Below are 25,621 nucleotides of genomic sequence, written 5' to 3'. Positions count from 1 at the left end.
ACCTGAAGAGCATTGGACCTATTCTCCCCACCCAGTCCCACGTGAACTTTGTGAGAGTTTGCAGAAGGCAGCAGGGGATTGGAGGAAAACCTGAGCCTCTTCTACAGCAAGCAAGATGACAACAGATGCTGCTAGCTCAATGTGAGCTAACAGCAAGTTATCTTGCTACATGGAAAGCTTCCAGCTTGCATTAGACAAGTCCAAGATGCACTCTTTAACTTCAGAGAAAAAAACCGCAGTTTATTTATTCCATTGGCATATTAGAGGCGATGGCCAACCAGAACAGCTAAAATGGAAAAAGTTTCCACAACCTGGGACAAAAAGAGGTCCTGGGTTTTAGGCAGTTTATGAAGAACCCAAGAGCTACCACAGCAGCATACTAAGGAATCTTGACTCATCTGGAAAATTGATCAATTTAGTTCATTTTGAAGGACAAGAACACTCATGTCCCTTGCCCCCATTTCTTCTCAGCACCTCTGCAGGCCCTCAATATAATGTCATCCTGCAATAGCCACACCATAGAACAGCCTATACAAACTCCAGTAGTGCAAGCTGATACCTGTGAGAAGCAGAAAAGAAACAGTGGATAAATTTTCTTTTGGCACTGCTGAAAACTACAATTCAAATACAAATGCATTTTTTAAAACTCCCGCACTTTGGGCTTGATGGGCAATACCCCAGGGGAATATGTCCCTGGGCTCCAATGAGTACATATTAAAATAACCATACTCCTTTATGTATAAACAGTGTCATTAGACTTGTACTTTTAAAAAATAAGATTAACCCAGACTAGGGCCAGGCTCTACAGATAAGACACTACTTTATCTCTTACAAATATTTTTAAATATTTTTAAATTACAAGTAGTCCTCACTCCAGGTAATGGAACTGACACAAAATATCTGAAGACACACAGCCCCTTGACTTTCACAGAAAGTCCAGAAGCAGCCACGCTATAAGAAAGGAATCCTACGTCACAGCAAAGAGGAGGAGGCACATGGCCAAGACAGCCTAAATGTGGGGGAAGAGTCATTTGGAGTAAATACAATAAAAAAAAGGATTTAAAAAACCCTTCATATAAAAGATCAAGGAAGTTAAAGCAAAAATAATGGTTCAAAAAGATGTACAAGACTGTTGGAGACCAAGAGAAAATACTGCCAAAAAATAACTTGCATTTAAACCAGAAGTCAATGGCATCACACAATTTTGTTTTTAAAATGGTAAAGAAAAGTGGAAATCTGTGTCACAATCAGCATTTATGAAGAGTTATCATTAGCTCCAAAGACCAGCATAATTCCCATGAAGTCCTGATGGAAGGGGGCCTCCTGCCACAAAGAGTTTTGTTCCAGATGAGTCGTAGCAGTGGGTATAAACAGCATTTGGGAAGAAATGTATGTCAGAAAAATAATTTCTCCAGGTTTCATCGTGATTCTGTTAAAAGAAAGTTTAGATTATTACTGCTGCCAAACAAACCCAAAACCTTATTTCACAAAAGCAGAAGGTTGTTTCCAGAACCTAAAAAGGGACCTTCTCTGTTAATACTACTGAAGCTTCAGACAGATCAATAACAAAGTTGTCCTGAAGCTTTTTCTGGGGACACTGGGGCCAAACATTGGAGGGGGCAGATGAAGGGTAGGGAAGATATCAAGTTTTATTAGTTTTTAAAGTTACATCACAATGATACAAAGGATAATGAAGAGAAGTTAGACAAAGCCATTAACTGCTTTATGATAACATACAGTAAATTGAACTCAAGTGCCTGCCATGGCATTACCTCAGGAGGACAGTTTCTAATATTGCACACAATTAAATTAAATCTCTCTTGCTTTGAGTATCACATTAGAGTAGCACATTTTTAAAGGAAGACAATGAATTTTGTGTCTGATGTTCTGAAAACTAGAAGTTAGATTACATTAGAAAATATAAAGATATAAAATCTAGTTCATTTATGAATCAGTGCATAAGAAAAGTAGCCAGTATGCCTTACACTTGAGCAACCAATCATTCAATACCCTTTCATAAAGCTTTTATAGAGATCAATACTGCAGCACTTCCTGCTTTTCAATATTACAGTTATTAATTACATGATCACTGTTTGACTGGGACACATTTCATATAATAGCTTCCATTACTACAAAAAGAACTAGTGTAAACTCCTGTGTAAAGGGTTTCCTACAACTACAAGCTACTCACCAGCCAACCTTTCCCAGTAGTCAACTTTAAAATTTCACTTCCTCCTAATTTCTGCTTCTGTCCATAGCAGGCATGTGGGAGCTTTTCATCCAGAAACCTCTGGGCTCGGATATCATAAAACAGTAGGGAACCTTGCCCCGTTCCCACTGTGATAATGTGCTCATAGAAGCTCACGGATCGAATACCTGTCAAAAAGAGAAGGGACATACAATGCAGTAAGGAAAATGGATGCTTTGGCTCTGCAGTGCTGCTGCTTGATGTCTAAAATTTCCTTTAAAAGGAACTACCTACTAGTAATATTCTCCATAACACACAAGTTTGGACCCCACACTGCTATGGAGCAGTGCAGACAAATCTCATTGATGCTATTGAAACAACAGTTTCAATTACATATACTACTTCCTTTGTCCTTTTCCTAGGGTGACTTTATGATGCTTGTATCCCCAATTGTCTGTTCTGTTTATGCTGGATATTAAGTTCTGCACCTTTAAGACTGGTTTCAAGAGTGAAGGGGGGGAGACAAGAACCACGCAGTTTTTTTTCAGAAACTGCACTCACTCCTCTGCATTCCTGCTCCCAGACTGTGTTGTCTGCAGAATGGACAGTGAAAGACAGCTCTCCTTTGCTTTTAGTTAGTTTTTAGCTAGCTGAGGCAGAGAAGTTCCCCAGACTGTGGCTTTTATTTTTCTTGGAACTGAGCAGCCCTGCTCTGGACTGAAAACCCAGAAAAACTGGGAACTCACGCCTGTGGCCCACTGGGGCCTGGAACGTGGCACTTTGCAGCACAAGAGGGACTGATAAGAGACTGAGTGAGCCAAGCTACACCCCACAAAAAGGACTCTCTGAATTTTCCATGTCTTCAGAACAGCTAGAGGTTTTATTTTTTTAAGATTATTCTTTTTTTTTCTTTTTTTTTTTTTTTTTTTTTTTCGCTTGTGAATACTTTGCTTGTTAAATAAACAGTTTTTTCCACTTTTCTCCAAAGAAATCTTTTCCTGAACCAGTAGGGGGAAGGGCCACTTGAATTTGCTTTTCTAGAGGAACCCTATTCTGAGGTTTCCTCCAAAATTTGCCCTAAACCAAGACACACCTCTGATGCCATCAGATACACTGATGATGCGTGATAAGAAGCTTAATTATCAACAGGCCCCAGCTCTGACAGATAAACAAAGATCACAAGCTATTTAGGATCAAGAGTAGTTTTGTTTTGTTCACAAGCCTCTGTGATCACACCATGAGTATGTGGGCAGCAGACAGAGGAAAGAACTTCACATTGGTTCCCTCCACAAGCTCACACCCCATCTAGCTATCTGCCAAGATGTACTAAGTGACTGTGTGAGAAAAATTACTGTCCCAGCTGCTATCAAGTGCATTTTGCTGGTCAAGAGGCTAGCTGTAAGCATGTATAAGCACTAGTCACTTTGCTGCTAAGACAGCACACCATACTTCGTAGCTAGTACTTTTAGCACTTCACCCAGCAATAAAAACAGACTAAGAATACTACAAGCAAAGCACCACCATGTTACACCAGCACATGGGAAGCTACAAGTTTCCAATCCAAACAAAACATTCTAACACAATTCAGTTATGCCATTAAATTGAGCAGAATACATTTTGTTTTCACAAAATCTTAATCTGAAATCTCATTTCAGATTAAGATTCAGATTAAGCTTCTTTCCCTTGGAAATAGTCTTGAGGAGATTCTGTATGTAGGAATTTGCAATTTGCAAAATGTCCTGTCATCTCTATTTATTGTACAAAAGGTTTGTTCTGTATAAGTACTCTAACAAACAATTTTTCTATGCAGATTAAACTCTACCACATCTATGCTTCTCTTTGCTGCACAACATGAAGGCAGGTTATAAACCCTACAGCTTTTTAAGCCCTCTTTAAAGTATCACTGAATTACAGCCTAAACAAGCATTCAAACAGGAAGGGAAAAGAGTGAGTTATGCCAGCTACGTCCAAGTGTCAACTGCTGTCACTGTACCAAGTGGGGCTGAACATCACAAAACTTGACACACTGTCATACACCCAGCAGTATATGTGACAGCAGACATTCATAGATGCAGTTTACCCTTCCCCTCTGTACAGAGTCCTAACTAGAAACACATCCTCATTCTTGCACCTCCACAACCTGATGTTACATCCACAGCCACCAGCATCTGTTAAACACACTTAGAACAGGCAAGGTCACATTGTTGTGTTCTAGATATGAGGTGAAGTCTTGGGTACAGGCTTAATAGGTGAGAAACCACTGTGCAAGTCTCACACCTGCTGAATCTCTACTTTAATTCAGAGAACTGCAAATGCATCTGAGCAAGCTGGGAGACATATCTTCCCCTTCACTGTTTTCCCAAACCAGGTTCTTTCACCTGGTGTGCAAGAAGCTGATCCCCACAGAGTCAAGGTATTTGATTTATTTACAGCTCTGAGCAGAAAAGGTTGCTGGGTTGTAGATCCACAAAACCAGCATACTGAGGCACACAAAGGCCTACTTATAAGGTTACAATGTTAGGCTATTATCACATCCTACTTAAGTCACTACTTGCCTAAGTTTCTATTGGCTTATCCTTTCTCTGCTTCAATTTAAAGGCATAGTGTCCCAAGAAATCATGGCACATGCTCAATGAGTAATGGTCTTTTTGTGAGTAGAGGGTGCCTGAGCTAGGGGTGTGTTTTTTATTATTATAATGAGCAAAGTTCATCATTAGGGCAAGTTCTCATCACAGAACCAGTCAAAACTGGGGGTTTGTTGGCTCATCATTAAACATCATGTATAAGAAAGGTATTATCTTCTTTGTTTTCCCCCCTCTTCAAGGACATAGTCCATCAATTTTCTGTCTTCTATATTCCCATGGTTATTGCTTCTATTGCTTAACTGCTTTGGATGGAATATGAAAGAGATGGCATATACTTTTCAATGCAATTAATTAATAAAAAGCTATAAAATACAGAACAACTGTGAATCTTTCTCCAATCAAAAAAACTGAAGGAAAACTGAAGGAATCCATTATGGACCCACTACTAAGTGGATGTTTAGAACAGGCTTTCAAGAACAGTGCTTCAAATTGGCTCCTGAGGGGCTAAAGTACCTCAGATTAATCATTCCCATCAAACTAAAAGCACCACCTGTGCCTAGAACTGATCACAGTAAGCTCTTCTACATTCCCAGCACCCTACCACCTGTAGGCCTGGACTATTTGGGTCAACAAATTGTCTTACTCCTGAAAGGCAGGGAGCTCTACAAATCCCATAAGGAAATGAAGATGCAATAGCATGTCCTACACAAAGAGTAGACACAGTCTGTGCTGTGCAAGGTCTGTCTACTGCATTAACATTGCTGCCTTCAGGATTATAAAGTCAAGGGCACACAACATTGATCTGCAGGCCAATCAAGCAGAAAGCAGTCACTCTCACAGATCAAGAACTGCAGTCGAGGGCCTGCACTTTCCCATACAGCTGCTAAGAAAAACAACTCTTACACTAAAAAGCATCAGCTACCTTCTCACATAGAGCAGGCAGGGTTATACTAGGTAAAAAACACACCCAGTTTCAGTCTTACTAAGTGACATTTCTCTGATCTGCTTTTGTATACAACACTAATGAACTGAAGTTAATATGGACTTATCATGTCCAGCAGTTGCATTTAGAAGCTGAAAGCACATTCAAGTAACATTTCAAAGCACTTAAAAGTCAACCCAGATTTTAGTCTGCAAATCAATAAACAGCCTACTTTCTAGAGGTGTTACACCACTCCAAGTCCCAGTGAGATCAACAGAAAGTTTTAACACTCAGTATCTTAGGAATTAATATTACTTAAGTGCCTCCACCACCACCCCCCCACACACACACAAAAATCAACTATGCAGAATAAAAAACAATATTGAACAAAGGTTTTCTCTAGACATGAACTAGCACCCCAGAGATACTCCTTGCACATAGGTCATCCCCTCCACAGGGATGATCACATAATTCAAGATAGATGTTTTTAGCCACCAGTCACACTGGGCACCACACTCCAGTGTCCTGGTATTTCTTCCCTATGATACTGAAGAGTGACAGTGTCAGGACCTTCACAGAGCCCTCACAGACAGTGGGTCAAGACAAGGGGTGTAGCTGGCAGTATGTTCAGGTGACAAACACGAGCTGGTAAGTTACCTTTTCTCATATTATAGAAACTTCTGTATCTGAAAGAAGCAGACCCTGACATTTATCTAGATAGCATTGTTCAAAGTCCAGTAACCACATAAATAAAAATTTCCTAATCCTTGCCTACATGTATTTTTTTTTCTAAACTTGCCCAATGAAGAGATGAATACCTAGAGTCAAGTTAAATAAGAACTGAAACTTATTACTCTGGGATTAATATGGTTTCAAATGGATATCAGCACGGTGCCTTCTCATGCTTGAAAATAAAGGGTATGGGAAGAAGCTTATGGGACCATGTACCCTGCAAACCCTCAGGCTTGACCCAGGTGTAAGGTTCAATTGGACCTACTATATTCACATCAGAAAAGGAAAACAGCACTAAAATCTGCAAACTGTTTTTTAAGAGTAAGCTTCGGTATATTTAAAGCAAATAAATACACACTGACAATTGTCTCAGTCATGAATTTAAAATTACAAAGCAAGCATTCACTCACAGCACTGACTCCCAATATGATAGGACAGAGCAGACAATGGGGGTTTTTTCTGTCCCCAGAGAAAAATGTGAGAATAGACAGTATTAATAGTGGTAAAAAGACTGGATTTGCTTTGAAATGAAGTAAAGCAGAATAAGACAGTTAAAAATAAGCAGAAGTAAAATGCACAGTGAAGTTCAGTAATAAGTAAAATGCATACTTTTAAAAGTTCAGTAATATTTAGATGGCATGCAATTTAGTTGATCATAAGTACACTGACATCCTTCATTAGATCTCAGAGTTGCTTTGACATTTGGTTTGTTGGTTGCTCAAGGAATAATGTCATAAAACCAAAACCTATATATGCTATTAATAATTTAGTCTATCACGTGAAAAAACCTTCGTATTTATTGGAAGCTTATCTTACTGGAGTCTTAAAAGCTACTTCTGCAAGCAAACCATTTAAAGCACCCTTTGACAAGTTTCTTACCACTGCCTCGTTCTTTGGAACAGACGGATTTAATATTGTGAGAAGGCTGCCTTGGATCCAAAAAGGAGACATGTGCCTGTGATCCTACTGCATACACTGACCACTCCTGACCATAAGCCAAACACACATTCTCCCTGCAGTATGGCAACTTTGTGGAAAGTAACTAGAAACAAAGGAAAGACAAATCAACACATTATGAAAAGAGAGCAAAACACTAATAGAACAATTCTGTAAACTATGTTTGAGGAAGTTGCAGTGAAAAAACCCAAAATGCAGCTAAAAAATAAGTTCATCACAACAATAGAAGTTTAAGAGAAAAGCAACCTGACCCAGAGAAAAAACAGCCCCTGAAGATTAGATGCCTTATCTGAACAAAACGGAGATGATAAAGGCTGAACCATGTATTATGCAAAGAACAATGGACATTTTGGTATATTGTTTTACATCTTTCTAAGCTGCTATTTCTTCAGCAGGTGTACATCATCTCAGCTGAAAAAGCTTACTTCATACAGTAGTATAGATATTTGTGGGCTTGATCTACAATTACACTTAAATAAGTGCAACTTCCTTTATGAAGGCTACTAATTAAGTATCAATTATACTCTCTATGGAACAGTTCAGCTAACCCAGAACTGGCAGAAAGCTAAGAGCACCTCTCACCCTTAAAAATAAGGTGAGTGGGAAGTTTCTTTCCCCAAGTTCTAATATTTAGGACATTGCATTTTACATAAAGATTTATGTGTTTGTTGTGGTTTAGGAAAGGTATTCCCCAGTTTAGTGTTCCCACTGAGTCACCCCAGACCACACACCACTTGCTCACTCCCCCCCCACCTCCCCCTACAGCGGGCTGGACAGGAGAGCTGGAGGCAAAAAAAGGTAAAGGTCATGGATTGTGATAAGAGTAATTTACTAGAAACAGCAATGAAATAAGAAAAAAGTGACAAGAACAATACTAAAAGCAGAGTGTACAAGACAGGTGAATGATTCACACGCAATTGCTCACTACATGGAATCCAGCACCACCCAACCATATAACCCAGAAAAACAAAAAAAATGCCACCCCACCCTCCCCATTCCTGGACAGAACCAGGACATTATCCAACCCTTATTCTATACCATCTAAATCATAGCCAGATCCTACACCTTAAAAAAAAAAAAGTAATACACACACACAAGCATGGGTACCATTCCCTTAGTCAATGGCTGTCCATTCAAAATGTCCTCCAAGACAGGAGGGCTGGCACACTGTCAGCTGGTTGCTGCATCAGGAGCTCATGACTGGTGTATCTGGAGCAATTGATCCTCATTGTCATGGTAGTTATGGCACACAATGGCAGTGGCATTCAGCAACCAATATTAAACAATTCAACATTACAGACTGTTCTCACCCAAAAATCAAATCCCCTTGAGGCACACATCGCATTCCCCCATCCCTTTGCATTACACACCAAATGCACCCAGGTCCTTGAACAAAAACAATCCCACAGATGGATTTGCCTTTCCTTGAGGCAGGACTGATCCAAACTGTCTTCCTCAACACATTTCTCATATGCACCACAAGGACTTTATCCCCTACTATGTTATGTGAAGGTTTTGATAGGGCAGAGCCAGCTTGATTGGTAGAGCCTCTAGAGTTAACTAACCAGGTGGACTTCACTAAATGTATATACCAATGTTTGAAAAGCTAACTTCTACCTGAGCAGCGATGTCTTGCTACAATTCAGCAGACCAGATGAGTTTCCCTCTATGTTGCCAACTGGTCTTTTTCCATTGGTCCAGCCACCCTCACAGAGCATTTGCTACCATTCACGAGTCAGTGTAGAGGCAGAGTGCAGGCCACTTCTCTCATTCAGTGATACCTAAAGCCAGCTTGATGACCTTCAGCTCTGCAAACTGACTTGATCCAACTTGTCCCTAGGTAGCTTCTGCGACTCGCCATGTAGGACTCCATATGGCTGCTTTCCATGTTTGATGTATCCCTACGATATGGCAGAAACCATCAGTAAAGAGAGCGTATTGCTTTTCATTTTCTCATATCTGATTATACGGTAGGGCCTCCTCAGCATGTCACCTTCTCCTCCTCTGAAATTAGTCTGAAATCTTTGCCTTCAGGTGAGTTTGTGATGACTTCCAAGATCCCTGGGTGATTATGGTTTCCTATTTGAGTTCATTGTGTGATCAGAGCAATCCACTTGCTCCACATGGCATCAGTGGCATGATGTGTGGAAGGGACTTTTCCTCTGAACATCCAGCCCAGCACTGGCAGTTGGGGTACCAAGAGGAGCTTTGCTTCAGTGCCAATCACTTCTGAAGCAGCTCAAAACCCTTCGTAAGATGCCAGTATCTCTTTTTCAGTTGGGGTGTAACAGGCCTTGGATACTTTGCATCCCTGACTCCAGAACCCCAGGGGTCATCCTCAAGTCTCCCTGAGTACTTTTTGTAAGAGGCTTCAGGAAGGGTGATTCTCCCTGGCTGTGGTGTAAAGCACATTTTTCACATCTTGTCCTGTCCTGACTGGCCCGAGGGCTACTGCATGAACGCTCTTCTGGTTTAATTTGTTCAAAAGCTTGTTCTTATTGAGGACCCCGCTCAAAATCATTCTTCTTCCAGGTCATGTAATCGAAAGGGTTTACAATCAATCTGACTGTAATCTGGAATATGCATTCTCCAAAAACCCACAGTGCCTAAGAAAGCCTGTGTTTCCTTTTTACTGGTTGGTGGGGACATAGCTGCTATTTTGCTTATCATATCTATTGGAATCTGATATTATCCATCTTGCCATTTTACTCCTAAAAGCTAAATTTCCTGGGCAAGTCCCTCGACCTTACTTTGCTTTATGGCAAAACGTGCTTTCAGGAGGATCCAGATTATCTTCTCCCCTTTCTCAAAAACTTCCTCTGCTGTGTTGCCCCATACGATGATGTCATCAATGTATTGCAACTGTTCTGGAGACTCACCCTTTAACAATGCAGTCTGGATCAGTCCATGGCAAATTGTGGGGCTGTGCTTCCGCCCCTGGGACAGGTGGTTCCAGGTGTACTGGATGCCCCTCTAGGTCAAAGCAAACTAGGGCCTGCACTCTGCTGCTAAAGGAATGCAGAAAAACACATTGGCAATATTGATGGCGGCACTACTTTGCTGCCTTGAATTCCAGTTTGTACGGAAGTTCCAGCATGCCCAGCACAGCAGCACTCAGTGATGGTGTGACATCATTCAGGCCATGATTATCCACTGTCAGTCTCCATTCTGCCTTGAACTTAATGCACTGGACATGTGGGGCTATTAAAGGGTGAGTGGGTCTTGCTGACCACTCCCTGGCTTTCCAGTTCATGAATCATCTTGTGGATGGGGGTCACAGAATCCCGGTTGGTGCAGTATTGTTGACAGCGCACTGTTGTGATAGCAATCAGTACCTGTTGTTCTTCAACCCTCAGCAGTCCCATAGCAGAAGGATCCTCTGAGAGACCAGGCAAGGTATTCAGATGCCTAATTTCCTCTGTTGTCACAGCAGCTATCCAAAAAGCCCAATGATGCACTTTTGGGTCCTTGAAATACCCTCTCCTGAGGTAATCTATGCCAAGGATACACGAGGCCTCTGGGCCAGTCACAATGGGGTGTTTTTGCCATTCATTCCCAGCCAGGCTCGGTTCAGCTTCCAGTACAGTCAGGTGTTGGGATCCCCCTGTCACCCCAGAAATAGAGATGGATTAGATGGATTCTGCCCCTACATATCTCAATGGCATCAGGGTACATTGTGCACCAGTGTAAATTAAAGCATTGTACTCTTGTGGGTGTGATGTGCCAGGCCATTAGATCCACATAGTCCAGTAGATCTGATTATCCCTTTCCTCCACAGGCTGGAGGCAGGGCCCCTCTAGTTCTGGTCATGGTACTTGTTGCTCACTTCTTATAAATATGATCAATCACAGGTCCCTTCAAGAGGTTTGGAAGTAACATCAGCACCTTCCATTCTGTCTGAGGACCTGCCCACTGGAAACTGGAGCAGAATTTTCCTTGAAGAATTTGCCGTGGTGGTTGTTCTTCCTCTCAACTCACATACCCATGGCTCCTAGGGCAGCGGTGGGTTTTCCATCCCACCTCCTCATGTCCTCTCTGTGGTCATGCAGGTAAAACCACAGGTTACCTACCTTGTGGTGTATTCCCCCTCTCTCTTGAGCAGGGGCGTGCTTGTTCTTAATACCAGAGACTCTGGCCTGTACTGGCAGGGCACATGACATTTCCTATTTAAATTGCTGCAAGTCCTTGGACAGCTGAGATGCAGACCCACAGGGAGGAAGAGAGACTTTCCTCATATTGCCAGAGTTGGGCAACTAAATTATCCACTGTTTGTTCTCCTTCTGTCCATGACATCACTGCCAATGAGTTGGCGTATGACAATGGCGTGCTCCATAGGAACTTCTGCCACATGGGTTGTGTGCCCTAGACCTCACCTGGATCTACAGGGGACTGCTTGTTATTTGAATCTCTATAGAGTACCTCCAGCATAGCTCATTCTCTCAGGTACTGGATACCTTGCTCCATGGTGTTCTACTTGTCTTGGTGCACTGTTAGATCCTCCTTGAAAAGACACCTTTCCCTCACACTTGACAGGAGTCACCTCCAGAGGCTGAGGATTTCTGTCCTTTTCCCAATGCTGTTGTCAATGCCTGCATCCCTGGACAGGGATCCCAGTTGCTTGGCTTCACTACCCTCTAATTTCCAACTGTGGGTTGTGCTATCTAAGCATCAGAGCAGCCAGGTCACCAAGGGCTCACCCTACTGGTGGCTGAAATCTTTTCATATATCTTGCAGCTCACCTGGGGATAGGGATTCAGTGATTATTTCTAGCCCTGCTTCTTCCTCCTGTTCTGAGGGCCCTACTTCCTCTTCATCCCTCACTATGCAAACTGATTTGGTCTTGCATTTCTTTTTCTGTATAGGTATGACTGCTACTGACATGTATTGTTCCTCTGGTTCAGCTGCAGTTTGAGTGGCCACAGTGACAGTTGCTCTGCTTTCCTTCTCTTCCCCCTGAGGGTGCTATCTAGTGACAAGCAGTATCTGGTAAAGAGTAGCCAGGGCCCCACACACTGCATTACTTTTTGCCTCTCTGGAATCACCACAGCATTTTCCTTTCAGATATTCTGCCACTTTATCAGGGTCCTGTTTGGGGTGAACTTCCAAACCATTGGAGGACAAAAGTCCTCTGAAACTGTCCCATTTTCTCCCACATTCCATACCACTCATGATTATCCACCCTCGGGACAGATCTCTGAATGACTATCCTAGAAGTCTCTCTCATAATTTTAAACATGGTGTGGATGGTACTGAGTAGACATAGCAACCAGAAGATGCTCCTTCCTTAACATCCAAAGGAAATCCAAAATTCTCACAAGCTGTTGTAACAAACCTGAAGGAGGAAAAGGGTGTGAAAAGCTGGGGGAAATCATCCTTCCCTGTTCTCTCTACAGACTGGATACAATTATTAATGAATTCCCAGAGGTAGCACCCAAGGCAAACAGGAGAGCAGCACTCAAGACACATCCCAAATGACCCTCATTGCCCTTGATGTCATCATGTCATAAACTAATATCCCACAGTACAGCAATAAAGCAATCCTCATCCCTCTCCCTGGTCTGAAAAAGAGCACCATGAGGAGCACATAGAGAAACATATACAGGGTTAGGTACCATAACCATGTGAACAGACCAAGCAACATTGTGACCAGTGGCTCTGTACCTAATACAAATGCTTAGATTAAATTTGTTTCCAACCCGCTCTGGTCAGATCTGTTGTTATCTCAATGCTTCATGCCTCACATTGGGCACCAAATTGACTGTCGTGGTTTAGGAATGGTATTTCCCAATTTAGTGTTCCCATTGAATCACCCCAGACCACACACTGTTCACTCATTTCCCCCTGCGGTGGGATGGGGAGGAGAATTGGAGGCAAAAAAAAAGGTAAAGATCGTGGGTTGAGATAAGAACAATTTACTAGAAACAGCAATGAAATATAAAAAAACAAACAAGAACAATACTGATAGCAGTGTGTACAAGACAAGTGAATGATTCACACGATTGCTCACTATGCAGAATCTGGTGCTACCCAACCATACACCCCAGCAAAACTGGAAAAATGCCACCCCCCTCTGTCCCCTTGTCCCCTCTGCACTTGGCATGAGGTGGTATTTAATAACCCCAGGGTCCAGGCTGTGCTCCTCCTGGCTGCTGCAAAAATTAACCCTGTCTTGGCCAGAACCAGGACAGTGTTTTACAAACACTGCTGCTCTTTCTTCAAACATTTCTAGGAAATAAAGAATAGTGAACAACCTTCAATGCAAAGCAATATTTTAAGTTTTACACCAACAGAAAAGCACCTTTGACAGTGTGTGCTCTGCTTTCCAAAGATGAAAATACCCATCCAAGGACACAGCTCCCAGCTCCTATTATGAAAAAAAAAAAAAAAAAAAAAAAAAAAAAAAAAAAAAACCACAACAAACAAACAAAAAAGAAAAAAGTAAGAGTTAGTTTCTGTATTATAGATGTCCTTACAAACTCACATTCCAGGTTGCTTCTGCAGTATATTTGATTTAGATGACTTTTTTTTTCAAATACATGTAGACAGTTTTAGGACTACTCAACTGTCTTGCTTATCTTACTGACCTTGTTCTTATTGTTGAAAGCCAATGCTCGGACTTTGCAGTTGTCAGGATTGGTGTTCTCCTTAGGAATATCCTTCAGAGTCCTGTGTGTTATGTGGGCATAGACAGGAACTTGAGAGCAATAATGCCTGGCATCACTTTTGGACAATACATCCTCTGTGACTTCCCAGAGACCCATCGAACCATCCCGGGAACCTGAATAAGTAGTCCATAACAGCATTTCACATATACATAATTCCCCTTTTTAATAATAAATAAATAATGAGGTCTTAAAGAAAGGATACTTTAGATTAATTTAATCTAACTCAACACACTGCTGGTGCCTATATATTAATTATTATTAACAAAATAATGATTTTACTGAGCTGTTAAGTTCATAACTTTGTGAACTTGTTGTCAACTGGTTTGTTTACATGGTTTCCAAGCAGCTAGATCACCTCATCTGTTTTCAAACTGATTAGGATGCATCAAAAACCCACTATCCTGTACAACAATCACCATTAGAGATGCACATGTAGAATAAACTCAGAGGCAATTGAATAGCCTATGTGTTCAGCCTGAGCCTGGCTTACTAAGGCCAAGACTGACAGTCTGTTAAACCAATACAAAAACCTACAAGAAAACTCAGTTGGGTTTATACCAATTCTAGATAGTTTGATTTCTGACAGTATATTTATGTATATGTACACACACATTAGTGAAATGAACAGAAACATATTTAAAACCACAACTTGCACCAATTTAAATCAAATCTATTGTTAATTCAACTCATTAAACCTCTTGTTTAAAGAATGCAACACAGGAACTGAGGCCAAACAAGCAAGAACTCATTTTATTTTTCTACTGAATTTGAAGATAATTATACAAAATATGAATCAGTAAGAGTAACAATACTGGACGAAGAAAGCTAAATATCTTTGGTTTAAAGATCAATACAGGCTTAATCCAAGGTCCTATACCCATCCCTTCTGGTGTTTAGGCAACTCACTTCCATTTAAGTCAGCTCTGATAGATTGGACATGTACCTCCATTTCTTCCCTACACAATGTGACTTAATGGGTTTTTTTTAAATGCAGATATTTGGGTTAGAGAATTGCAAGAATCAACTCAAGGATTAGCTTTTGTTTTTTTAATATTTCTGAATTATCAATTGAAGCATTTGATTTTTATGAGACTTAAGATTTTCTGTCACCTGCAGTTTGACACCTCCTTCTATGGAATACTAAACCTTCTCAGCACAGAAAGACAGTAAACTAATACATTAATTCAACAGCATATTGCTGCCTTTACCCAAGTTAAGTAATACTTTATGAAGTTACACTGATTATCCAACTACACTGACTAAAAAGTCAGTAACTGACCTTTTCTGTTACAACCTTCTGTATTAGATTCCATAGTATGTGTGCCTATATATATACATACACACATACACCCACACCCACACCCCAACTTTACTGATAGCTTGATAAAACAGAGTTTTCATTAATCAGTCTTTCATAGGATTTCAGGAAACCAGTACTGTTTAGCTCTATTCAAAGTTATTAACTGACAACCAACACCCCTCTTGAAATTATTCTGGTGTAGAATCCTTCCCTTGAACTTAGCATGTTTAGACACCCTCTCATGGCAACATCTACTGCAAAGATAGCAGTATTCCCTCTAATACTAGAAAACAAAAAGCACAATCTAGACCAGGGCCCTACAAATTAAAAAAAATAAATTAAAAAATTAAAAAAATTAAAATAAAGCAAAGCAAAGTGCTGTACTAAGACCAAGAATAGCTTAAATAGGCAAAGTAGTTCCAAATGGTTTCAAATCCCTTCTAAAGGTGCTTCCCCAAGACCTATCAAGTTCTGTACATCAGTATAAAATTCTGGGGAAAAAAATTAAAAATTAACATTACCAGAAACAGCCATAGTATCACTTATCCACGCAATTGAAAATATCCAGTCCTTATGTCCATCCTAAAATAAAAAAGAAAAAAATTTACAGATTTTCTGTGCCATTATATTCTGCAGTGGTCTCAAGGCAGACAAAAAAATACCAAAATGAAGAATACTTAAGTGCAAACTCAGAAAGACAAACCTATGATAAAAACATATAAATAATATTCCCCTATCAAGCTAGAGCAGTTTAAGTACCTAACAGTAATTTTAACTTTTATTGATTTTGACATGAATAATTAATAGATAGCAATTAGGCAATACAAAAACAGATCTTTGACCAAAGACAAATTAATCTCAGTTCCAAGGACTTGGATTTTTTCCATTTTGAAAGCAGTGTTCTTTATGTCTATAAAGTAGTTGCATACTTTTATTTCCTCAAATGCACATCCCTAAAAAGAAACCAAAAAATTATGTTTAAAATATATGACCTACGGATTAATTTTTCAAGAATCTTTTACTCAGCAGGTGAGAAGCCTGTGAATAAAATAAAGACCTTAAGGGTCTAGTTTTGTTTGAAAAGGTGCAGAGTCACAGTGGCACACAAATAACAAGTCATGCAAATCTTCAGAGTCGAGCCTTTCTGCAGCTGGTTATCTGCTACTGCAGAAACTCTGACTTGAGCTCTGTTGTTGTAGTTAATGTCCATGCGAAGTCCTGAATCAAAAAGGAAAAATAAGAGTGAAGTGCTTACAGAACACCACTATACCCATTTCAGTAATTTTCTTTTTAAGATTGCCTGTTTTAAAAAGGCCTCATGATGTTTCAAAAATAAAAATAGTACCAAAGTATCAAACTGCCACAAGCCACTGGGTTAGAACTGTTCCTCAAAGTCAAGTTCCACCTGTGAAATAATACATATATAAGCTGCACTGGAGAAGGGAAAGCCTTGAATCATCTTTATAACTTCTCAAATGAGCTTTTTCACTAAAGCTAAGTTTCAGAGATCATCATCATCCCAATTAGACTTTAACAGTTAAGATTTTGTTACATTTTCAATGCTTAAAAGTAATCTGAAGTAGACCTGAATGAGGGTAAGAAAGAAGAAATCTGACTTAGAACCCTGAGAATCCTCTCATATATTTATGTACTCATTCATATTTAAGATATCTTGTCAAAAAAAACCAACTTGATCAGGAATATTTTCAAGCTTTCAGAAATTCACTCTCCACTACAAAACTCCCAAATTCTAAACTTGCTCTGACCTTACACACTTCAAAGTAGTAATTCTTGGGACAGAATAAACTTTCCCCAAATACTCCCACTTACATCTCCCACACACACAGGATCAAGTGTAGGCAGATGATAAATTGCAAGACTGTTGGGGTTGTCTCCACCTGTGGCCAGAAAGGTCCTTGAGGGGTTGAGCTCAATGGCATGAATACCACATCCCTGATGGTTCACCATGCCAGGTTCACGATCTTTCAGAATAGGAATCTTGGTAATTTGACCAGTCTGGACATCTATTACAAATAACTGGGGGAAAAAAGCAGATACAAGTCATTATCACACAGATAAGAAAACCAATATCCTCCCTCTTTTGAACTAACATTCTTTTAAATATAAAATCCATCAATGCTGTGATATATGTCCTAAAGTTAATTCGTGTTAATAGATAAAATTTAAAATCATCTAAATAAATGTAAGTTTTATCTTAATCCAACAAACTCTGAGTCAACTCAGAGTTAAGCAGCTCAGAAAAAGTGCAGGAATTTCTCTCGCTTGAAAGGACAAGGGAGGGGGAAGCACGAGACATAACATGATTAAGAATTACCAGGAGGGAGACACAAACATGCATTAGCTACCAGGAGAAAGACACAAACATGCTTTGGCTACAAAGCGTTAAAAAGGAATGTAACATCTGCTCTGAAGTTACTTCATGTTAATAGAATATGATTATAAGTCCTGTATAAAGTAGCATGTTAGAAGTTAAGTTTTGTTTTAGCATTTTGTGGGTTAACTTGGGAAGAAGGGGATTCAACAGAATACAAAATATCCCTAGCCTGAAAAGGTTTGGGAGGGACACGGAAAGAGCTTGATTAGAATTACCAGAAAGGAGGACAGAAGACTGTCACTGCCAGGAATCGCTGAAAGGAAACAAAGGGCAACGGAACACAGAGATGATAGCCCGGAGAACCCGATGACGGTTTCAGATCTGTATCTAGATGGTCTCCGGCCAAAAATCAGCATGTCTACACCACACCTGGAACCGACCATCGACAGCATTGTCCTCCTCCGCTGATCCATTCAGACTCTTAGAACTGAAACTTGCATACTTAACGAAGCTGCTTCAGATGGAGGACTTACATCATCTCAAGCCTCTCTCCGCGATCCAGTGTATAAAAAGAGGCTGCTGCAAACCCCAGATATGAACTTGGGGGATAACAGACTGGCAGAGTGTGTTATCGTTGTTCACCCGGCGCTGACCCCGGGCTCGACGCTGTCCTTTTAATTGTGGCTTTCTGAGACTGATATTTTGTCTCACAATAAAATTCTAAATTTCTGATAAATCGAATCTAGTCGATTTTATTTATAACAATTCTGGTGACCCCGACATGATTAGAGTGATACCAGGACCCCCGTGGGACCCCCGTCTCTGACCAGGAGGCGCCCTGCTGAATTCAGCGGCCTGGCAGAGCTGGGGTAGCCGGGTAGAACCGATCAACCACACAATGAACAGAAATCGCAAAAGCCACACTTAAAAGAGAGATAGGCGAAGTCAGAGCTCTCAGAGAACTCAGGGAGGTTTTTCTTTGGAAGCAGAACCTCCGGAGCCGCGGCGAAGAGATCTACTCATAAAAATCTACGTGCACGAAGAATCCACGCAGGAAAAGGATCGTAAGTATTGCGTGGTTGAGTGGGGGTGACCAAGCGTGTGAGTGAGACGTGATTTTATCACGAAGCGAGTGGGACCCCAAAATCGCAGTTCCATTGTCCCGCGAGGGGCGTGGTCGGTTGCGGGGGAAGCAAAAGTTTCGGGGGTAGAACGCACCTCACACGTTAAGCCCTGAAAACTCGGGGAGTTTTCGGAAAGGGGGGATCAGTCACAGGAAGGCTGAAAGGGAAGGTTACGTCCTTACAAGAGTTCCGGGGACTGGTAAATCTTTCAGCCTTGGACCAGGAACGGTCCGGGGAAGAAGTAAGGAGAAGGGAGAGCTCACACACACCAGAGAAACCCCGGGGGGGGGAGCGATCACCCACAAAGGGCAAGTATCTGGTAAACCCACACCATGGGGCAAACAAAAAGCAAAACTAGTAAAAAGAATTTAAGAAAAACAAAACGGGGAACCAGTAAAGGAATCCCCGAAATCCCAGTTGAGAGCCCGCTGAGATGGATGTTAGAACATTGGGAAGAATGTCCCATAAGGGAAAGAAAATCCAAGAAACAGATGATACACTATTGCATAGAAGTGTGGGGAGGGGTGGAAATACGGGATCACGTAACTTAGCCCGTGTTTGGAACATTTGAGAAATGGATATGTAAGGCACTGGTGCTTTATGTCAGAAAAAAGGGAAATGCGGAGGAACAGGAATGTGATATATGTGCTAAAGTTAATTCGTGTTATCACATTATAAAGGGTAAATGTTAACTGTATAAATATGAGTGTTAAAGATGTGCTCAAACTAACATAGGTAAAGTGTGATATATGTCCTAAAGTTAATTCGTGTTGATAGATAAAATTTAATATCATCTAAATAAATGTAAGGTTTTATGTTAATCCAACAAACTCTGAGTTGACTCAGAGTTAAGCAACTCAGAAGAGGGTGCAGGAATTCCTCTCGCTTGAAAGGACAAGGGAGAGGGAAACACGAGACATAACATAATTAAGAATTACCAGGAGGGAGACACAAACATGCATTAACTACCAGGAGAGAGACACAAACATGCTTTAGCTACAGATCATCAAAAAGGAATGTAACATCTGCTCTGAAGTCACTTCATGTTAAGAGAATATAAATTGAAATACTGAATGTATGATTATAAGTCCTGTATAAAATAGCATGTTAGAAGTTAGGTTTTGTTTTAGCATTTTGTGGGTTAACTTGGGAAGACGGGGAATTCAACAGAATACAAAATATCCCTAGCCTGAAAAGGTTTGGGAGGGACACGGAAAGAGCTTGTTAGAATTACCAGAGAGAGGGCCTAGAAACTATCGCTGCTGGGAATCCCTGAAAGGATACAAAAGACAGCGGAAAAACGGAGGTACAAGTCCGGAGACCAAGATAATCACTTCAGATGGATATCTCTACTCCTCTCCGTCGAAATTAACATATCCACGACACACCCGGGCTCGGCCATCAGCTGCATTGTTCCACCCTACCGGTCCATTCAGACTCCCGATACCGGGACTTGCATAATTAATGAAGACACCTCGGAGAGGATAACGTCAGAATCTCGGACTTCACTCCGCGATCTAGTGTATAAAAAAGGGTGGCTGGAGACCCAAAATTGTGAACTTGGGGGGATACCAGGCTGGCAGAGCTTGATATCCGTGTTCACCCGGCGCCGATCCCGGGCTCGGCGCTGTCCTTTTAATTGTGGCTTTCTGAGACTGATATTTTGTCTCACAATAAAATTCTAAATTTTGATACATCGAATCTGGTCGATTTTATTTATAACAAGGAATATGCTGGGGTCTGGGGAAAAATAGATGCGAGGCTGTTACCCGTGAAGATAGAAAACCCTACCGCTGTCTCAGGGGATAAATAAGAACCCTTAGACAATCTACCCCCACCTTACATTGTGCCCTCGCCCCCTCCCCTCCCAGAGCAGAATAATCTGCAAAACCCTGGGAGATTAAGACCTCCTTTAGGACGAGGAATCCCTATGTCCCCGTCTCTTCCATCTGCCCCTCCGCTAGAATCACAATCAGGGGCCCCGTTCCCACCAGTTGGGCTCCCTCCCCCGCTAGAACCTGTACAAGCCCCTCAGCCACTGGGAGGGAGGACACAAAGTACACACACCCCTGCACCAACACGGGATGACCTGCTGCCTGATTTAGATTTGGCGGCTTTCTTTAGTCCCCCTGCAAATACACAGCAGGGTTCGGCAGAAGCAAAACACACCCCTCCCGCTAGGAGGACAAAGAGACAGCTAAAGAGAATGAATGAGGTGGAGAGTGAAGGGGAGGGTAAAAAGGCTAATCTTCTCCCCCTAAGGGAAATACCCCCCGCTCCGGGAATTATCGGGTACATAAACGTCCCGATTAATACCAGTGATGTAAGAGCCTTCAAAAAGGAGATGGGGAAGCTTATAGATGACCCTTTAGGGGTCTCCGAAAGGCTAGACGAGTTTTTGGGAACTAGCATCTATTCATATGAAGATCTCACAGCCATTCTCAAGTCTTTGTTCAATACGGAAGAAAAGAAAATGATCAGGCAGGCAGGGATAAGAGAATGGGAACGGAGAAACCCTCAGAGCACTCCCGGAGATCAGAAATGGCCAAGCCAAGATCCCCGATAGAATGCTCAGACTGAGGAGGGTAGGAGAAGTATGATTGATATGAGGAACATCATCATACAGGGAATCAGAAAAGCCGTGCCCCGGGGACAAAATCTGAGTAAAGTTTTCAGGGAATGTCAGGGGAAAGATGAGACTCCCACAGAATAGTTAGAAAGATTGAGAAAAAGCCTCCAGATATATTCAGGGACAGACCCCGATTCTCCCGTGGGGGAGGTACTGTTGAAAACCCAGTTTGTAGCAAAATCGTGGGAGGACATCAGGAAAAAGCTGGAGAAGATCGAGGGGTGGCAAGAGAAGGGACTACAGGAATTGCTGCGGGAAGCCCAGAAAATCTATATGAGAAGGGATGAGGAAAAACAGAAAATACAGGCTAGGGTATTAGTAGCTGCTGTAAGGGAAGCCCAGAAACAGGAACGCCCGCAAGCATCAGAGAAACCCTTAAGGAAAGCACCACCGAAGGGGCCAATACGTCTGCAGAAAGGAACCTCAGAGAATCGAATGGAGGAGTTGGAATGTTTTTACTGTAAGAAAAAAGGACACATGAAAAGGGTTTGTCCAAAGAGGATAAGGGATGAAAAGATGTTTCAGGAGGACTAGGGACGTCAGGGGCTTTATCTTTTGGAGTCCATAACATCGTGGGAGCCCTTGATAACATTAAAGATAGGACCCAAAGGAACAAAAATGGATTTTTTAGTAGATTCTGGGGCTGAGAAAAGTACATTTAAACAGTTGCCCCCAGGGTGCCAAATAAGCAAAGAATCTATAGTGGTTATAAGAGCTAAAGGGGAACCGTTTAAAGTCCCCATTGTAAAGAATGTGGAAATTAAATCAGAGAATAAAATTTGCTTAGGGGACATGTTGTTAGTAGAAGAAGCTGATTACAACCTGCTGGGTAGGGACCTGATTGTTGCACTGAGTATTAACCTCATTGTAAGGAATTCACAGATAATAGTTAGCATATATAAACTAACCTGTGAAGATGAGGACAAAATTAACCCCAAAGTATGGCATACAGGGAAAGAAGCCGGAAAATTGGTTATGGAACCCATTTCAATTGAAATTGAGAGGCCTGAAGATCCCATAAGGATCAGGCAGTACCCAATCCCTTTAGAAGGAAGACGGGGACTGAAGCCTGTAGTAGATGACCTAAGTGAGCAAGAGAATTTCAAAGCCCTGTGTGTCCTGATGTAGTAACCTGATGCTAACCGTGAGAAAGACAGACCGGAGTTATAGATTAGTGCAGAATCTGAAAGCAGTGAATAAGACTGCTAAGACTCAGTAGCAAGCCCATGCACGCTTCTGAGCGGGGGTCTCCCCAAAAGATACATAGTATAGTGTAAGTAACTTAAAAGGATGCATATTAGACCTGCCCTTTAGCCGAAGGCAGTCGCGATTCTTTGCATTTCAATGGGAAGACTTGAAACAAATGTAAGCAACAGTTGAGATGGGCCACCCTGCCTCAGGGCTTTTGTAAACTCTTCCAACTTATTTAGGCAAGCTTTAAAGCAATTGATAAATCAGTTTTCCCCTAAAAAAAGGACAAAAATCCTGCAATATGTAGACGACTTATTAGTTGCAGGAGAAACAAAGAAAGATATAGTGATAAAGCAAAAATTCCTATACGAGAAATTGACAAAAGACAAAATAAAGTAGACTGAACAGGATGACAAGGAATTGCAAAGACTAAAGGAAGCCTTAGTGACCACCCCAGTTTTAAGCCTCCCCGACATAAACAAAAAGTTCCAGTTATTTGTAGATGTAAGTAATCACACAGCCTATGGGGTTTTAACACAGGAATAGGCTGGAGATAAAAAGCCTGTAAGTTACCTTTCAAAATTACTAGACCCTGTAAGCAGGGGATGGCCCACATGTTTGCAGGCCATAGTGGCTGTGGCCCTATTAGTGGAAGAAGCCAAAAAGATCACATTTAAAGCTCCTATAGTAGTCTATACCCCACACAAAGTGAGGACTATCTTACAACAAAAAGCTGAAAAATGGCTCACGGATGCGAGGCTTTTAAAGTATGAGGCCATTCTCATCCATGCTCCAGAACTGGAATTGAGAACAACCCAAGCAAGCAATCCAGCAAGATTTCTGTATGGAGAAGCACTGGGGAAGCCTATGCATAATTGTTCAGACTTGATAGAATTGCAGACAAAAGTAAGGGAGGACTTAGAAAATGAAGAATTAGATGAAGAGGAGAAATGGTTTGTAGATGGGTCAGCCCAAGTCATAGAAGGAAGAAGAAAATCAGGGTATGCCATCATAAATGGGAAAACCAAGGAGGTAGTCAAATCGGGTCCCCTAAGCACTTCTTAGTCAGCTCAAGCATGTAAATTGTATGCAGTACTGCAAGCCCTAAGAGTGCTGAAAGGGAAAAACAGGGACCATCTTTACTGAGTCTAAGTATGCTTTTGGGGTAGTGCATACTTTTGGAAAAATTTGGGAGGAAAGAGGACTAATAAACACTTAAGGAAAAAACCTAGTGCATAAGGACTTAATAAGACAAATCCTCGAAGCAGCAAGAGAACCAAAAGCTATTGCCGTAGTATATGTAAAGGGTCATCAAGCAAGATTACAATTCAGAATAAGGGGAAATAATTTGGCCGATCAAGAAGCCAGAAAAGCAGCGCTTCTCACCCTTGAAATCCCTGAGAACATACCAAAAGGTCCCCAGGAATTTCCTCCGCATCCCACAGAAAAAGAAATCGAAGATTTTAAAAAGATAGGAGGTACATTAGAGAATGGGAAATGGAAACTCACTGACGGTCGAGAATTAATTCCAAAAGCATATACCCAAAAGATACTGAAGAGATTGCATTCTCAAACCCACTGAGGAACTCAGGCATTAGCAGACCAGTTCCTGAAGTTTTTTGGATGCAAAGGTATCTTCGAATTAGCAAAGCAGGAAGTTCAGAATTGCCTAGTGTGTCAGAAAATTAATAAGTCAAGAATCAGGCAAAATATACCAGGGGGACGACCTTTAGTATACCGTCCCTTTAGGAAGATTCAAGTAGATTTTACTGAGCTACCCAAAATAAGAAGGTATAAGTATTTACTAGTAATAGTGGACCAATTAACACATTAAGTAAAAGCATTCCTTAGCCCCAGGGCAACAGCACAAACCGTGGCTCGAAAGTTACTGGAAGAAATAGTACCTAGATATAGGATCCCTGACTCTATAGACTCAGACCAAGGAACCCACTTCACATCAAAGATCATAAAACACTTAGCAGAGGCCTTGGGAATCAGATGGGAATATCACACTCCTTGGCACCCTCAGAGTTCAGGCCAGGTAGAAAGAATGAATCAGACTCTAAAAGCTCAATTATCCAAACTTATGCTAGAAACTAAAATGTCATGAGTGAAGTGCCTTCCTTTAGCTCTTCTAAATGTCAGGACCCAACCCCATTCAGGTTCTAGTTTGTCCCCCTTTAAAATGCTATATGGAATGCCATATGAGCATAGAATGCCGGTTGGACACCCCCGAATAGAAGATTGCCAGATCCAGTCTTATCTTGTCTTAATTAACAAAAATTTACAAGAGCTCCAAAAACGCGGACTAATAGCACAAGGCACACCTCTAGGATTTACTATTCACAAAATCCAGCTGGGAGACCAGGTGCTGATCAATGTGATAAACATTAACTATTTTTTGTTCACTGGAGATCAAATAACTCAAGATAACAGGAAGTTACTATGTCACTATCTAAGCTTATAGGCAAACAGACCCTTGCCCATTCCTTCTCTACTTGCTTAATCAGCTTTAAGTTTCAGGAATTCCAGCTTACAACTACAGCCTTCATCTCTGCGACCACCAAGAGACAGAAAGAGACCCTCCTAGCAACACGTCACACATACATCATCGGAAGAAAGAAGCAAGATAAAAGCAAGACTGAAAAACCTGCCAAGGCACGGCAGTTGGTGGAGCGAGACTCCCCTGCCGTCCAGCGCTGTATTTGCCTTTGCTTTGCCTGCTGTAATGTAATAAATTCCTATTGGAACTTTTCTTTGTGTTCATAGTCTATTACAATTTGGTGCCGTGACTCGGATCCACCTGCAAGATAGGACTTTTGGTTCTGCCTGGGGGGCGCCCCGCCGATCAGTCGGCGGCCCTGGTAGACCCGATTCCTGTCTCGGTTGGACCGACGAACCTAAATTCAAAGCATTAGGCAAAGGAAGCCGGCAGACCCTATAAACTTTGTGCACAAAGGTCCGGACGAAGACGCAAGACGCGTGAGTATCTG

General features: G+C 41.5%; 1 protein-coding gene across 1 annotated transcript; it reads right to left on the bottom strand.

Moving 5' to 3' along the window:
• Window positions 1-225: 225 nt before the first annotated feature.
• Window positions 226-23,257, bottom strand: LOC120764966 (DDB1- and CUL4-associated factor 12-like). The gene is made up of 8 exons (XM_058423935.1): window positions 23,243-23,257; window positions 17,180-17,386; window positions 15,871-15,931; window positions 13,969-14,162; window positions 13,683-13,748; window positions 7,307-7,469; window positions 2,192-2,376; window positions 226-1,429 (listed from the first exon to the last, which is right to left on the bottom strand). The coding sequence occupies exons 1-8, from the start codon at window positions 23,255-23,257 to the stop codon at window positions 1,271-1,273; spliced, it is 1,050 nt and encodes a 349-aa protein (XP_058279918.1). The 3' UTR covers window positions 226-1,270.
• Window positions 23,258-25,621: the final 2,364 nt, after the last annotated feature.

Source organism: Hirundo rustica, chromosome W, assembly GCF_015227805.2.
Source record: "Hirundo rustica isolate bHirRus1 chromosome W, bHirRus1.pri.v3, whole genome shotgun sequence".
Classification (NCBI taxonomy): Eukaryota; Metazoa; Chordata; class Aves; order Passeriformes; family Hirundinidae; genus Hirundo; species Hirundo rustica.
The sequence above is the reverse complement of the archived record's forward strand: the minus strand, read 5'-3'. Positions and strand labels throughout refer to the sequence as shown.

Bases quoted from the DNA above. Each gene is read 5' to 3' on its own strand.
- LOC120764966 (XM_058423935.1), bottom strand. The intron at 14,163-15,870 runs GTAATGTTAATT...CTACTTATTCAG, and splicing joins TGATACTATGGCTGTTTCTG to GTTCCCGGGATGGTTCGATG. The intron at 1,430-2,191 runs GTGAGTAGCTTG...TTCTTTTAACAG, and splicing joins CTACTGGGAAAGGTTGGCTG to AATCACGATGAAACCTGGAG.